General features: G+C 37.3%; 1 protein-coding gene across 4 annotated transcripts in view; it reads left to right on the top strand.

Moving 5' to 3' along the window:
• Positions 1-15,289, top strand: part of TEC (tec protein tyrosine kinase) — a 124,976-nt gene that overhangs the window by 101,213 nt on the left and 8,474 nt on the right. For all 4 annotated transcript variants that reach the window (XM_025040292.1, XM_025040293.1, XM_006922483.3 and 1 more), the window contains exons 8-14: positions 819-884; positions 5,803-5,857; positions 8,073-8,152; positions 9,358-9,491; positions 11,848-11,922; positions 12,691-12,862; positions 12,985-13,201. In XM_025040292.1, coding sequence (XP_024896060.1) covers positions 819-884; positions 5,803-5,857; positions 8,073-8,152; positions 9,358-9,491; positions 11,848-11,922; positions 12,691-12,862; positions 12,985-13,201 — 799 coding nt within the window. The remainder of the gene's footprint in view (positions 1-818; positions 885-5,802; positions 5,858-8,072; positions 8,153-9,357; positions 9,492-11,847; positions 11,923-12,690; positions 12,863-12,984; positions 13,202-15,289) is intronic.

Raw genomic sequence — 15,289 nt, 5'->3', positions numbered from 1 at the left:
ATATATTTATACACACACACTCGTGCGTGCGCGTGTATGTGTGATGAATTTTCACTAACAGTTCAAATTCAAGATTGCAGGGTTTTTACTCAATGTAAAAATTTTATACATGTATCTCTGTTATGCTGAAAATCTTGGCTTCTACCAAGATTCTACCCACTGTGAGTGCTTCTTAAATGATAATGTGCATAAGAATCATCTGGGGTAAAATCAAAGATTTCTTGGCTTCACATAGGCATTCTGAATTCACATCTCTTGGGGTATGACCCAAGAATTTGTCTTTTTAACAAGAGCCCTAACCAATGCTGATTTAGAGGTCAAGGATTACCCTCTATGAAACAGTGCTCTGTTGGACTGTTGAAGTATTGGAGTGGACAGTTTTTATCCAACACTTTAACTTTTCTGAGGTAGTGGTTTCTTTAAAACATCCCAAGAAACTGAATTTAAGAGAAGCATCATCGAATATTAGGAAGGGCTCTGAAACTTGTAACAAGTTCAGAGTTCAAGTTGTAGCCCTGTTGCTGGCTAGTTTTGGGACCTTGAGAAAGCCCCTTAATCTTTCTAAGCTTTGGTCTCTCCACAAGAAAGTGGGTACGAAATGCCTGCCTACCTCTGAATTTTTGTGAGGATCAAATGAGGAAGTACTTTGTAAAGTATCAAATGCTATAGATATTTTGAATCATTGGGGGTCAGTTAGTCTTTCTTAAAAGTATTAGGCAATATTATGCTTTAATGATTTCAGAAAGGCAATATTTTTCTTTTAATAATCTCTCAGAAAAATAATTTCAGTTTACCTAAAGTATTTTTCTTGTTTCTAGGAGTGAAGGATATATCCCAAGTAATTATGTAACAGGAAAGAAATCAAACAACTTAGATCAATATGAGTAAGTAAATGGTTATTTTGTGACTATGGAGAACCAGAAAATGTTTTTATTTTCCTAGTAATGTAAGGCATTTGGAGATTAATGGATATCTTTCATTATCTTTAGAAGGTGGTACTAACATAACTCAGTTGTCTAGGCTGGTAAAAGACACTGGCAGATTTGTTTTTATAATACACTTTACCTGAAGGTGCTATGTGTGAATAGAGTAATACAAACAAATACAATTGAATTGATTTTAAATGAATCACAGTGTAGCTGACTTTGAAATACAGATAATTGTTCATTCAATCAAGAAATCGAAATATAGTTTCCCAGAAGGTCTTTAAAAAAATATGGTTTTTTTCTTTTTCTAACTTTAACAATGTATGATGATTGTTTTAAAATTATTTAAAATATTAAAAAGTCAATAAGAAAAATTACTCATAAGTCAAATAGACTTGACCTCTGTCAACATTAGTATATTTTCTTTCAATCTTTTAAAAACTAAAATTATCCTATATATAATGTTAAGATCTATTCCACTTAACAGCATATTGTAAGTGTATTTCCTCATGCCATTAGTCTTTGAAAATATTTTCATATCTGCATAATATTTCACTCAGTCATAAATTAATCAAATATTTACTGAGATCTTTGTATGTATCAGGTACTGTGCTAGGACTTAAGGGGCATAACCAGGCATATGGCACATGGATGTGTAGTAATTTATATAATCATTTACTTATTTGTATGGCATTATATAGTTCAGGCATCTTTGCTATGTAAAAATAACTGGGACAACCTCTTCTTGCTTATTACCTTAAACTAGATCTCTAAAAATCTATGCACTGGGCTAAAGGCTGGTTCTGAACTTGTTAAGACTCCTAACGCATGCTGTCAAATTGCTTTCCAGAGAAAGCAATGGGAATATTATTCACATGCCCACTGATGTGTGTGACCAGGTTTTAGTGAGAGGTTTATATATACCAAATATTCTTTTGTGGTCATTCTGAGGTGGTGTATTGATGTTTCATTCACTTCTTTAAAAAGACTACCACCACCGCCACCACCAACAATGAAAAGAGGTGAGGTGTCCTCTGTCCATGTCACTTCCAGGTAACGTGAGTGTACCTTAAAATCTAGAAGAGGATTAATAGATTCAAAAGTCATTGCACTCAGTGGTGTGATCCCTCGAGGTTGTTTTATAAGTAGGTGAGGGTATAGAAACTATGTAAGTAAAAGTGTTTTTTGTTCTTAAATAATATTTTATGAAAATATAGCCAAATCCTCAGAATTAAGGAAGATGCTAAAAGGCGAAAACTTGGACCTAATTTTAAAGTGATCTGACTGAGAAGTAACTAATAATTTGGGGGTACGCTTGGAAACCAGATAATTTTTATCTAAATGTGAGAACTCTCTTATGACTCATGGGATTACAAATAAGGATTGTATGAAGCTTATGATTCATTGAGTTTTTTGGATATATCTTAGTTTGGAAGTTTTCTCTCTCCTGAGAGACTCTTCTCCTCTGTGCGACTAAGGGAATTTGTTGTGTAAGGTCTCTGGCACGGGAGTTCCCTAAGCCATCTGCCCAGAGGTCAGGGATTCCGCATGGCATTGTGCCACACTTAGCTAGATGACAAGGGGGAAACCTGTTCTCAGTGTGAGAGTCAGAGTTCCCCCTGCTTCTCCCGCTGTCTCTCCACTCCATGGTATATGTGTTGATTTTTGCTCTAGCTTGTCCTTAGCACATCTTAAATGTTCCTAGTATTAAAAAGCCTTTTGCCAGCTGTTGAAACAAGAGTTCTCCTGCTGTTTGTTTGGGCCCAGGAAGATCCCAGGCAACAGACTGTCCACCGGGCTGGGCTCAGGATCGCCAGGCCTGAGGCTCTTGGGGCTGTCAGTGACCTGGTTCTGACTTCCACACCTAGGTGACTGTTTAGGGAGGGGAGAGATGGTGGACCCACTGCAGGAAGAAAGTGGGTTCATTGTGATGGTTAATAAGATGTTTTTGATGGAAAGCTGTTAAAGGAAGAAGGTGACAGGAATGAAAGGGACCTTAGAACATGGAAAGTCTAGGATAAGGCTTTGAGTCGGTGGCACAAGGGGCAAGGCTTAAATTAGAGAAGCGGCAAAGGTTGATAGCTGTTTTCTATTTTTCCTTCATTTATACCTGCTCAGCCAGGTCCAACCTTTCCAGAAAGGACTGAGTGTCACCTAAGTCAGACACCACTACGAAGTCCTGTTCCTCTCGAGTGTTTTAAAGTGACTAACCAATCTGAAAACTGCATTCACGTTAAGGTTTTGCTATCTGAGAACGGAGTGACAAGTTACTTAAAAATCCTGGGCATTCTTTCTGGATGTACAGTTCCTTCATCAAGAGGAGCTCAGCTCTCCCAGAGGCATTTCTGTGCCAGCCTCGCGAGAGCTGTATGTGGGCTGGCACCTGTGTGGCAGCACTGCCCTGCTCACCACACGGGCTCCTTTACATCTTATCCGTGTGTACACTTCTTCCTGACAGGATGAATTCAGCAGAGCCACTATTGTCTTTCCCTTCTTGCCTAGCGATAAGCATCATAGGAAAGTGGGGAGAAGCCACAAAGAACCATTAGGAAATACTCACCACTAGTTGATTCATCTATTTATTTGTTCATCACTCCTTCCTCCTTTCCCTCCTTCATCATATTCTTGAAGGTCTGAGTTTATATCTTAGGGAGGGAAACAGCCTTTCTGGGAATCTGCAAACGCCGTAAAAATGACCCCTCAGAACAGGATTTCAAAGAGCCTGCCCTTCGTGCAGTGGATTCCTTTTCTTCTTTCCTTTATCCCCTTCCAGGAGCTTGGTTATACTAGGTGAGGAAAGGACCTCTTTCTTTGAGTATCTTATATCTAATTTCCTCTTGAGAGCCACAATTTAGCTTTACTGATTTATTGCATCTGAAACATGAGACTAACTCTCCATTGCTTACTTTTGCTGTGAACATGTGGGGTCTAATCTTCTGTTATTAATATAGAGAGTTTTAAAAAATCTTTTTTGCTGATTTATAATGTATAACGAGAGCTCCAGTTACCTTTCCTTAGTTAATTTCTGTGACCATTTTTGGCATTCTAACAAATATTTCTGGTATTGACAAAAGAGCTTTAGGGACAGAATCCATTCTGTTCTCATTTATTATATTCCTCAGTTGCATTCAGAAATTGATTGATCAGAACCGCAATTTTGTTGAACTTCAGCTCAATTAATAAATTGGAGTTCATAGCAGTGAGATCTTAGTGCCCACAGTTCTGAGGCCTGGTTAATCACCTCAGGCTCCAAATAAAATAATAGTCATCAGCTTGTACTGGCATTGTAATTTGTGTTCGGCCCCTACAACTACATAAAAAAATTCAGACCAAATAAGATCTTGTATTGTATTCTTGTATTTTTCCCTTCCTCAGTCAGGGAAGGCCTTTGTGTTTACTTGTCTCAGGGTGTTTTCCGGACCAAAAGTAGGTGCTGGTTCTTTTATTAAAGGCTGAATAGTGGTGAAAAACTCCAGTGTCCTGAGAGGCCAAGCTGGCTTCTTAACTTTGGAGGGAAATGTGACGGTGGAGAGGTGTTCTCTGCATCTAAACCAAGCAAACAAAAACCTAAATAAATAAATAAAGTTAAAACTGAAGGCCACAGTACACAGTCTGAGTTCACATTCTTTGGCCTACTTGCTTATACAATTGACCTTTGAACAACATGGGTTTGAATTGCGCAGGCCCACATATACGTGGGGTTTTTTTCAATAAACACTGTAAATTATTTTCTCTTTATGATTTTCTTAATAATGTTTTCTCTAGTTTATTATAAGGATACAGTATATAATATATGTAATGTACAAAGTATGTGTTCATTGACTTTTATGTTATTGGTAAAGCTTCTGGTCAACAGTAGGCTATTAGTAGTTAAGTTTCGGGAGAGTCAAAAGTTACATGTGGGTTTTTGACTGTGCAGTGTGTGTGTATCAGCACACCTAACCCCCGTGTTGTTCAAGAGTCAACCATAATCTCGTGGAATGATTGGCCTGGGGAAGCAGGGAGAGGGGAGGGCCTCTGAGGAGGAGGTGGGGATGGCAGTATCCTTTTTGCCTTAGGCTGTACAGATCTGCAGAGACTTGGGTTGTGGCACAGCATGGTGGCAGCACCTGGTTGGGGGGGTGGGTGTGGGTCTTGATGGGATTCCTACGGCAGAGCCTTGGGGCTGTGGGGCTGTGCTAGAACCAGTAAGTCTGGAAGCCCCAGGAGGCCTGCCGTTTTATTTTGCTGTGTCATTTGACAATTGGGACCTTCCTGAAATCCTATGAGGGAACCTTCATAATGACTTGAGGTGAAATCTACTGCCTATTTGTGGGATAGGGGCTTGGCATAGATTTAATTTGAATTAAAGACAATAATGTAAAATGACGTATTTCCTGAATATTTTAGTGTGAGGAGTAAAATTCATTCTTGCTATTATAATAGTGAAAATTTGGAAATGATTTTTATGTTAAATAATGAAGATAGCTTAAATTATGGCACATCCATACCATGATACACAGAACAATACTGTATCTTATCCGTGTGTACACTTCTTCCTGACAGGATGAATTCAGCAGAGCCACTATTGTGGTGTCAGTCGTATACTGATAGACAGTATATGCAAAATTCAGGTTATGATTTGGCAAGTGTAACTTGATCCCACTTTAATAAAAAATAAGAATGTTGGTATACATGTGTCTTTCATGGGTAGAAAAAGTCTGAAAGTATATACATTAAATGTTACTAGTGGTTGTCTGTGTTAGTGAGATTATGAGTGATGTGTTCCTATTTATTGTATTTGTTATTGTTGAGAAATATTATCTGTTAATCCTGAAAAGAATAAAAAAAATAACTTTAGAAACCTGAAGCCTTAAACGCATCTTTTTCTGTTCAGATGGTATTGCAGAAATATGAATAGAAGCAAAGCAGAGCAACTCCTCAGAAGTGAAGTAAGTGTTTGTACTTGTTTCCTGGGTTCGGTTTCAGCATAAGTTATTTGTAATAAACCCCAGATAAGCAATTCCACGTACCTCTGTTCCTAAAGCCTAAAAAAGACTAAGACGCAATTACAGGATTTTTGTCTTAAATCATTTAAAAGTGAATGCTGGTGTTTTAGTTTCCTGGGGGTGGCGGGGTGGGGCTGCAGGAAGGTGGGGCTGTAACGAAGTACCACCAACTGAGTGGCTCATGCAACAGAAATTTATTTTCTCACAGTTCAAGAGGTGAGAAGTCTGAAATCAAGATGCCAGCAGGGTTGGCACCTTCTGAGGGCTGTGAGGGGAGCGGCCTGTTCCAGGCCTCTCTCCCTCTCATCCTGTGCATATAAGTCTCTATGTTCAAGTTTCATTTTTATAAGGACTCCAGTCACGTTGGTTTAGGGCCTACTCTTCGTGACCTCGTGTTAACTTGGTTCTTCCTGTAAGTCTCCAAACAAGGTCACATTCTGAAGTAGTGGGAGTTAGGACTCCAACAAACTTTTTTGAGGGGAAAAAAATTAAACCCATAAGAATAGGTAATGGCTACATATCGGTAATCTTTTCTTTACTCTCTTTCTTATTGATTTATCATTTGCTGCCTTGATTTTAGTACTTAAATGTGTTTTTTCTTTTTGCTTAAAAAAACTATGTGATATCCTTTAGACATGAAGTTTTAATATTTAGTTGCCTTTAGAAATAAATGTGCTAAAATTCTTATATTTTAAAAAGAAATAAAACACAAGGATAAAATGTAGACCAGAGGAAGCCATAGTGGACTGAGTAAGGGGTACCAAGTCTGGCTGTGACTCTTCTAGTCTGTTTTCGCATCTATAAGATGAGGAGGTTGGATCAGAGGATGATCTCTACAATTCTCTGCATTTACGATCTAGTTATTCTATTCAGTACTAGTTCCCAATCTTTTAAACCCATACTTTCTCATTTTATCTCTTGCTTATTACCACCAGTCAAGGTTTTGTTGGACACTTGTTTCTACAGTTTATGCTGGGAGAGCAATAGCAGGTGGCTTTGCTTGATCAAATGACACATAACCACGCCTATTTCCCCACAGGATTCCTATATGCCTCCTAGGTGACCTGCAGATGTGAAGCCGCTATAGGGAGTGGCCAGCTAGAAGAGCTGGGGTCCAAATCTTGGCTCTGCTTCTTAATAGCTGTGTGACCTAGGGCAAGTTATCCAGCCTTTCTGTGCTCCATTTCCTTACCTATGAAAGAAAGTGGGTATAACAGTAGTATTTACCTCATAGGACTATTTTGAGGATTAAGTAGAGCTGCAGATAAGAACATAGTAAAACAGAATAAGTTCTCAATAAATATAGCTATTATACTTTTTACCAATTGATGATTATGATCATCATCCCTAGTTGTTATCAGACTTATTTGTGGGATTCTGTTTAATTCCATTGTTTTTCTTACGAATAAGAGTAAAATTTATTTTATTTTTCAACTGTTAAACACACTTTCATCGTAAAGCGTTTCGGTGCTGGAGACAGCTGTGGTGTTGGGGGAGAAGCATCGGCGGTTCCTAGCTTCTGTTTCTCGCTCTCTGGCTTGGCACCTGATGAGGATTTAACCTTTAGTCTCTTATTGTCGGTTCTGCCTTTTGGTGCTTCAGTGACTTGTGCCTCCGTCTCTCCTTTAGTGAAGAGTGATATTTAACATCAATTTCCAAGGGAGTTAAAGATTTTAAAAAAACATTCTTGTAAAGAGCACTGAGATATCTACAGGAAAATTGCTATTTGGATAGAAGATGATGTTGATTCAGGATCATAGCCTATAGCAAATACGAAAAATATATGAAATGAAACCCAATAATTAAGAAACACATTTTTCAGTATCTGTTTTTATGTCCAGAACTAAAAGGCATTGCAGTCTCATCTGTTAGTTTTGGAAGGGCGCTGAGGTATTATCTTACTGAAATGTCTCATGCTATGGGTGTGAAGATTTGTGCTTGTGGGGAATTGTGAGTGTGCTTTCTTTTATCTCATGGCCCAGTCATGTCAAGTGAAAAGTCATGTGGATGAGCCCTGTTGGTAAGTTGTGTTTCTCCAAAGCATATTTTCTAGGCAAAGGACAATAATCATAAAATTGTAGGACTGGATGCTCACATCTTTTCTGCGGCATAGATATTTGTTATCGAATTGAAACAATTTTCTTAACTTGGATTTTAGGATAAAGAAGGTGGTTTTATGGTAAGGGATTCCAGTCAACCGGGCATGTACACAGTCTCCCTTTATACGAAGTTTGGAGGGTAAGTAATCCCACTCTCTCTTCTTTAATTTAGAGTTTTGTATGAAGTTCCTATATAGTTTTTGATTCATTATTTTCAAAAAATTTCAGCATTAAAAAAAACACGTGAACTTGATTTTTAAAGTCTATACTATTTTTATATTTCTATTTTGGTAATTTTCCTCATAGTTGTGTGTGTGTGTGTGTGTGTGTGTGTGTGTGTGTGTGTGTGTGTGTGTGTATTGAGAATGGCTATGAAAACTTTACTAACATTCAATAAATAAGTACTATGTCCTGCATTAAGCACTATGGATACCATAGCGAGCAAAGTAGTCACAGATCCTGCCCTCCAGTAGCTTAGTGGGGCTTCAGACAAGCACACAGGCACTTATGGAAATATATGAGTAAGCGCAGTAAGCGCTGTGCTAGGAGGGCAATGTGTGTGTGCGTGGAGGGGGCGGTATGAGGCACATAGCCCAGACATATCTGAGTTAGTCATCAACGTTGTCTAGTCACATCCAAGCTGGGACCTGACAATGAGACAGACAAAGGCGGAGGGAGGGGAGTGTTTCTACCCAGGAAACTGCCTGGACCCAGAAGTGAGGGAGGATATAATAAGTTCCAGGAACTGACAAAAGTGTTTCATAGCTGGATTGTAGAATGGGAGGGCCGGGGTGGAAGGAGGAGAGAAAAGCCTGAGATAAAAGTGGAGGTTAGGTCATGTCAGTGCCAAGGAGCCAGAGCTTTACCTTAAGAGCAGCTAGAGTTCTCTTGAAAGGGTTTTTGACAAGAGGTGACTCGAGAAGATGTATGTTCTAGAAAGATATCTAAAATAGAATTTTAAATTTTCTTATAAGTCTGGTTTATTCACTTTTAGAGGTGTAATTCCTCCAAACAATTGCAAATTTACACCAAGAGCAGGGACAAAAAGCAGTTAGCTAGCTAATAGCTATTTTAAGACTTTTAACTTGGGTTAAATGGATTTGGTAAATGTTCTCTTTCACAGTCTCAGGCGAGGGACCAAGAATGTTATCAGTGACCACTTTAAAAACTTTAACCTGTTAATGTGAAAGGCAAAACTAAGAAGAACATGGGGAAAAATAAAATTTGTGCAGCAACTAGAAGGGGCCATATGTAAGGACTCTGCGGTGACCAGGTAGAAAACATCTTCAGAGTGAAGTCACGTGATTCCAACCTGGTCTTAACACATTTCGATTTTTGTTATAGAGAAGGCTCATCAGGTTTCAGGCATTATCATATAAAGGAAACAACAACATCCCCAAAGAAGTATTATCTGGCAGAAAAACATGCATTTGCTTCAATTCCTGAGATCATTGAATACCATAAGCATAACGCAGCAGGTAAATGAGCTTTTAAAACCGATTTCAAATATTAGGTCGTAGCTAAAATGATCAGACATTTTGATGAATTCTTCCTTGAGCAGTTTTATTTTCTAGCTAATTGTCAGATGTGATTGATTTAAATTTATTGTATATTAAGAACTGAAATGTACAAAGAAAAGTCAGAAATATCAAATTTCATAGAAAGCTCTGTCTTGACCTTAGGACATGAATTATTCTTACCATATATGGTAAATGTCACATTTCTATGGTTTTATCCTTGATATTGACAAAGATTCTCTGCTTGACTGGAATTTAGTCAGGCTCCTGAACTGTCTCCTGGCAATCTGTGTACTTTCTTGTAAAATCCAGTTTTAGCAGGAGCTCTGCTATATGTCAGTTTAACCAGAAACCCCTAACCTGGATATCATATACCAGACATCAGGTTCCTCATCTTCCACCGTCCCCCACAGTGATGTCTGGTCACCCTGGTTTGTCTTCATTAAGAATCCTGTTAGAGTGGTTTAGCTAGAACTGCCCATTCCCCTCACCCTTGATGTTTTTCTTAGTGATATTCTGTCCACTGTCCCCTACTCTGCTTCTTGGCTGTGGATTCCCACTTCCCCATGCTGTATTTGGAGTTGAGCCCAGTCTCTCATGCCCACTCTAAAATCCCATTGCAGTGGTCCCTGTACTTATTGCAATGGTCCTGAATGAATTCTTCCTTCTTTAAAATTAACTTTCGAAATGTTATTGAAGGCAACTTTCGCAAAGTCTTTTGCCATTTGTGATTCTGTTCGCTTTTCTCAGATAATGATTGGAACAGGTATTGAGATACCAGTTATTGAGAACAGTTATTTATATATCTAAAGTTCGCCCATTTAAAGTGTACAATTTAGTGGTAATTAGTATATTTACAGAGTTGTACCAGCCATCACCATAATCTAAGAACAATTTCATCATCCCAGAAGGACATCTTGTACCCGTTAGGAGTCACACCGCACACCTCCTTCGCCAGTCTAGCCCTAGGCAAGCACTAATCTACTTTGTCTCTCCAGATTTACCTATTCTGGACATTTCATATAAATAGAATCATACGATACATGGTCTGTTGTGACCAGCTTTTTTGATTTAACACAATGTTTTTGATATTCATCTATGTTATAGGCTGAATGAGTACTCCATTTCCTGTTGTTCATGGATGGATTTCGTTTATTTATTTTGCTATCATTCATCAGTTGACAGACATTTGGGTTATTTCCACATCTTGGCTATTATGAATAACGCTTCTGCGAACATTTGTGTACAACTTTTTGCATTGAAATACATTTTATTTCTTTGGGGGTACTTACCTAGGAATAGACTTGCTGGATCATATGTAACTCTATGTTTAACATTTGAGAAACTCATTTCATACCAATTTATCCCCCAAAGGACTTTTTCTTAGCTCTTATTGGTTTTTCTTTTTCAGTGTTTGCATTCCACTATTTTTTTCTTTTGTGTTCTTGTATATATTTTATTCTTCACCATTATCTCCATTCATTCATTTAACGAACATGTATTAAGTGCTTAGTGCATACCAGGAAGTATGCTAGGTTCCAGGGAGACTGTGGTGGCCTAAGATAGTCATTTATCCTGTCTCTCCCAGATCTTAAAATCCAACAGAGGAGGCAGAGAAGTCTATAACAATATTAAGTTAGTAAGAGATATGCTGTATTAGAGGAAATATAGAGTGCTGTGGGTGTTTATAGGAGAGATACCTACTGTTCCTTCTTATTGGGTGATGTGTGCAATTTAAATTAAAGGATTTAATGTACCTCACTGATTTCCAGTAGTTGGTATTTCTAGTTGATAGTTTAAAACCCAATTTTTATGGTAAGATTCCTAATATAGAGATATGTCAGTTGAATCATTTTAATTTTTAGTGGACTACTATAATTCCCTTTCATAGCTTAGATCTCATATTGGAAAAGAACATGAAATAATAACTGATAACTATTAGAAAGCTTTTCTTTTTTTTTTTAGAAAGCTTTTAACATCCTTTAAAGTGTGAGAAGAAAATATGCTAGCCTGGTACCTGATAAACACTGTAGTATTTAAAAGAAAATGTGTGTTGAATGAATAAAAACATATATATATATGTTATATATATATTTAAATATTTTATGCTCTATAAAAGTATGAAATTGTCAACTCAGAGAGTAGGACCATCTTCTTCCTTCCTGCTTTCCTCTCGTTTTTCCCCCAGCATGTAACACAGAGGATGAGCACTAAGTGAATAAATAAATGAATTTTATAAGTGAGTTTCTAGTTTAGCACTTTACCACGCAGAATGATTAAGGATAACTCTGACTGCGATACTTTCTTTGATTTCTAGGACTAGTCACAAGGCTGCGCTACCCAGTTAGTGCAAAGGGAAGGAATGCACCAACCACTGCAGGATTCAGCTATGGTAACTCATTTTGTAGTTGCATTGGCTAGTTTTTCTTGAAAAGAGTCCGTTATTTAGAGGTGTAGCATTCTGCATAGTGGAACTATTCTTATAAGTTTATAGAATGGGTCTTTAGATGATTGTACTTATAGCTGTAGTAACCCTAGTTTTTTTTTGTTGTCGTTATCATCATTACTCATAATTTAGCAGAAAGCTGTCAGTGAAAAATTAGCTTTACTATGTTACATCTAAAATAAATCAAAGCCCTTCCTGGTTCTCACCAGCTTTGTTGGTTACTCAAGAGAAAGTAAGGATGGAGATAATAGAGAAGGCATTCAACTTGATTGTCACTGCCGCTTCGGCAAAAGCCTTTTAGACAGCAGGTTAAATTCTTTCCAACTTGCTAGAATTGGGAAAAACAAAAACAAAAACAAAAAACCCAAGGTGGGAAGAGTGGTAAAAGAGGGAGTTTTTGTTCTTTTTTTTTTTTTTTTTTAATACCTTTAACTTCCAAGCTCTATTATTATTAGCTTATTATGTAGCATCTTCTTGCCATCTTCAGTTTACTTTGCTTGTATTGTGACAGTTCAGAAGGGGTACATCCTCCCCAGAGAGTAGAAAGTCACCATTTGCAGTTTAGATGCAAGTTGCAAATCTGCTCTGTGTTTTACCAGTAATTGTATTATCCTGTAACTTTGAGATTGACCTTGGTTACAATACTATGTTTCCCAGTGACTCCTGCTCTGTTCTCCTTACTGAATTTTATCACTTTCACCCTCTGTCTCACAGAGAAATGGGAGATTAACCCTTCCGAGCTGACTTTTATGAGGGAATTGGGGAGTGGACTCTTTGGAGTGGTGAGGCTTGGCAAGTGGCGAGCTCAGTACAAAGTTGCGATCAAAGCTATTCGGGAAGGTGCAATGTGTGAGGAAGACTTTATAGAAGAAGCTAAAGTGATGATGTAAGTTACTCTGTTCTTTCTGGTTCCCCTTTTTGCATGAAAAAGTGGCTTCTTACCAGCACTGGCCTCTTGATGGTTTCTTTTTCTATCCTAACTGTGTATATGCATGACTTCCCTCCCAGGAAACTGACACACCCGAAGTTAGTACAGCTATATGGTGTTTGCACCCAGCAGAAACCAATTTACATTGTTACGGAGTTCATGGAAAAGGGTTGCCTTCTGAATTTCCTCCGACAGAAACAAGGTCTTTTTAATAGAGACTTGCTCCTGAGCATGTGTCAAGATGTGTGTGAAGGGATGGAGTACCTCGAGAGAAATAGCTTCATCCACAGAGATCTGGTAAATTTTAAACCACCTGTATTTTCATTCATTAGCCACATTCCTTTATAACACTGGGTTAGCAAATAAGCAATGATTGGTTAGTACCCAGTTTTTGCTCTCAACAGTATTTTACCATTATATTTAAACTTGGTAAGTTTAACTTGCGCCATAATTTTAACAGAAAGATCTTTTAAAAATCGAATACATATGATACATAATTACATAGCCAATTGTATAAATAATACACAATTACATGGGTAATGCTTCCCAGCAATCCACCATGGATAAATTATCTTATCTCCTTAAATTATTCTTATCTCCATAAGAATCTCGTGAAATAGTCTCGACAGTGTTTCTGACCATCATTGTTTTATAGATAAGAAAATTATCTTCAGAGACTCGAAATGACTTGCATATGATGATAAATGAGGAAGTTCAGGGTTGACTCATCTTCTAACTAAATCCTAAGCTCTTTTCCATCGTGTCACACATTATAAGCAGAAACTGTAACAGAAATCCTTGGTTCGTTTTCTTTCTCTCTCAAATTACTGGGAAAAAATGGAAGCCCATGTTAATTCCTGAAAAATATCAGGAAAAGCAATCTTTTATTACTGATTCTAAATTATTGTGATTAAGACACTTCTTAATTTTTTCTCTCTCTTACTTTTCTCCTTCTCTCCTCCATTCTTTTCTTTCTCTTTTCTCCGTCTAGTCTTCCCAAATGTGTCTGTTTTTGGCATGTTGGCAAAACCATCAGACCTCCATCCCCCGTAACCACCATTTTATTGTTTTTTATAGTTTTGATTTTTTTTTAAGATTCTACTTGTAAGTGATATCACATGGTACTTGTATTTCTCTGACTTATCTCGCTTAGCATAGTATACTCGAAGTCTATTCATATTGTCACAAATAACAGAATAACTTTCTTTCTCAAGGCTGAATAATATTCATTTTATATATATATCTATCACATCTTTTTTTTATCTATTCATCCATTGATGAACATTTGGGTTGTTTTCACGTCTTGGCTATTGTGAATAATGCTGAGATAAACATGGCGGTGTACGTTTCTCGTCAAAATCCTATTTTCACTTCCTTTGGACATATACTCAGAAGTGGAATTTTTGTATCTGTATGGCAGATCTATTTTTAATTTATTGAGGAAGCTTCATATTGTTTTCCATAGTGGTCAGACTAATTTATCCCACTAATTTATATGTATAAGGCTTCCCATTTCACCACATCTTTGCTATCACCTGTTGTCATTTGTCTTCTTGATGATAACCATTCTAACAGGTGTGAGAGGTGATACCTCATTGTGGTTTTATGGCATTTTCCTGATGATATGTAATATTGAGCATCTTTTCACGTGCCTGTTAGCCATTTTAATGTCATCTTCGGAAAAGTATTTTTCCTTTGCTGCCCATTTTTAAATTGATTTGTTTGTTTTCTATTAAGTTGTGTTAGTTCTTCACATATTTTGGATATTAACTCCTTATCCAAACTGTGGTTGGTTTGCAGAACTTTTCTCCCATTATGTAGGCTGCTGTTTTCGTTTGTTGATTATTTCTTTTGCTCTGCAGAAGCTTTTGAGTTTGATGTTATCCCATTTATTAATTTTTGATTTTGTTGTTTCTGTTTTTAGTGGTATGTCCAAAATATCATTGCCAAGACCAATATTGATGAGTTTCTTCCTTATATTTTCTTTCAGGAATATTTTTTGGTATCAGGTCTTATGTTTAAGCCTTTGATCCACTTCAAGTTAATTTTTGAGAATGATGTGAAATAGGGGTCCAATTTCATTGTTCTGCATGTTCTTCTCCAGTTTTCCCAGCATTGCTTGTTGAAGAGACTGTTCTTCCCCTATTGAGTATTCTTGGCTTCCTCGTGGAATATTAGTTGACTATAAATACTCGAAATTAATTCTGGGTTCCCTAATCTGTTCCACTGATCTATCTGTTTTTTTTTGTGTGTGTCAGTACTGTATTATTTTTATTACTATGGCTTTATAGTATAGTTTGAAATCAGGAAGTATAATACCTCCAGTTTCATTCTTTTTTCTCAGGGTTGCTTTGGCAATTCAGGGTCTGTTGTGGTTCCACATAC

This window comes from Pteropus alecto, unplaced genomic scaffold (assembly GCF_000325575.1).
Source record: "Pteropus alecto unplaced genomic scaffold, ASM32557v1 scaffold57, whole genome shotgun sequence".
Taxonomy (NCBI): Eukaryota; Metazoa; Chordata; class Mammalia; order Chiroptera; family Pteropodidae; genus Pteropus; species Pteropus alecto.
Note: the sequence above shows the minus strand (reverse complement) of the source record. Positions and strands in the feature narration are given on the sequence as shown.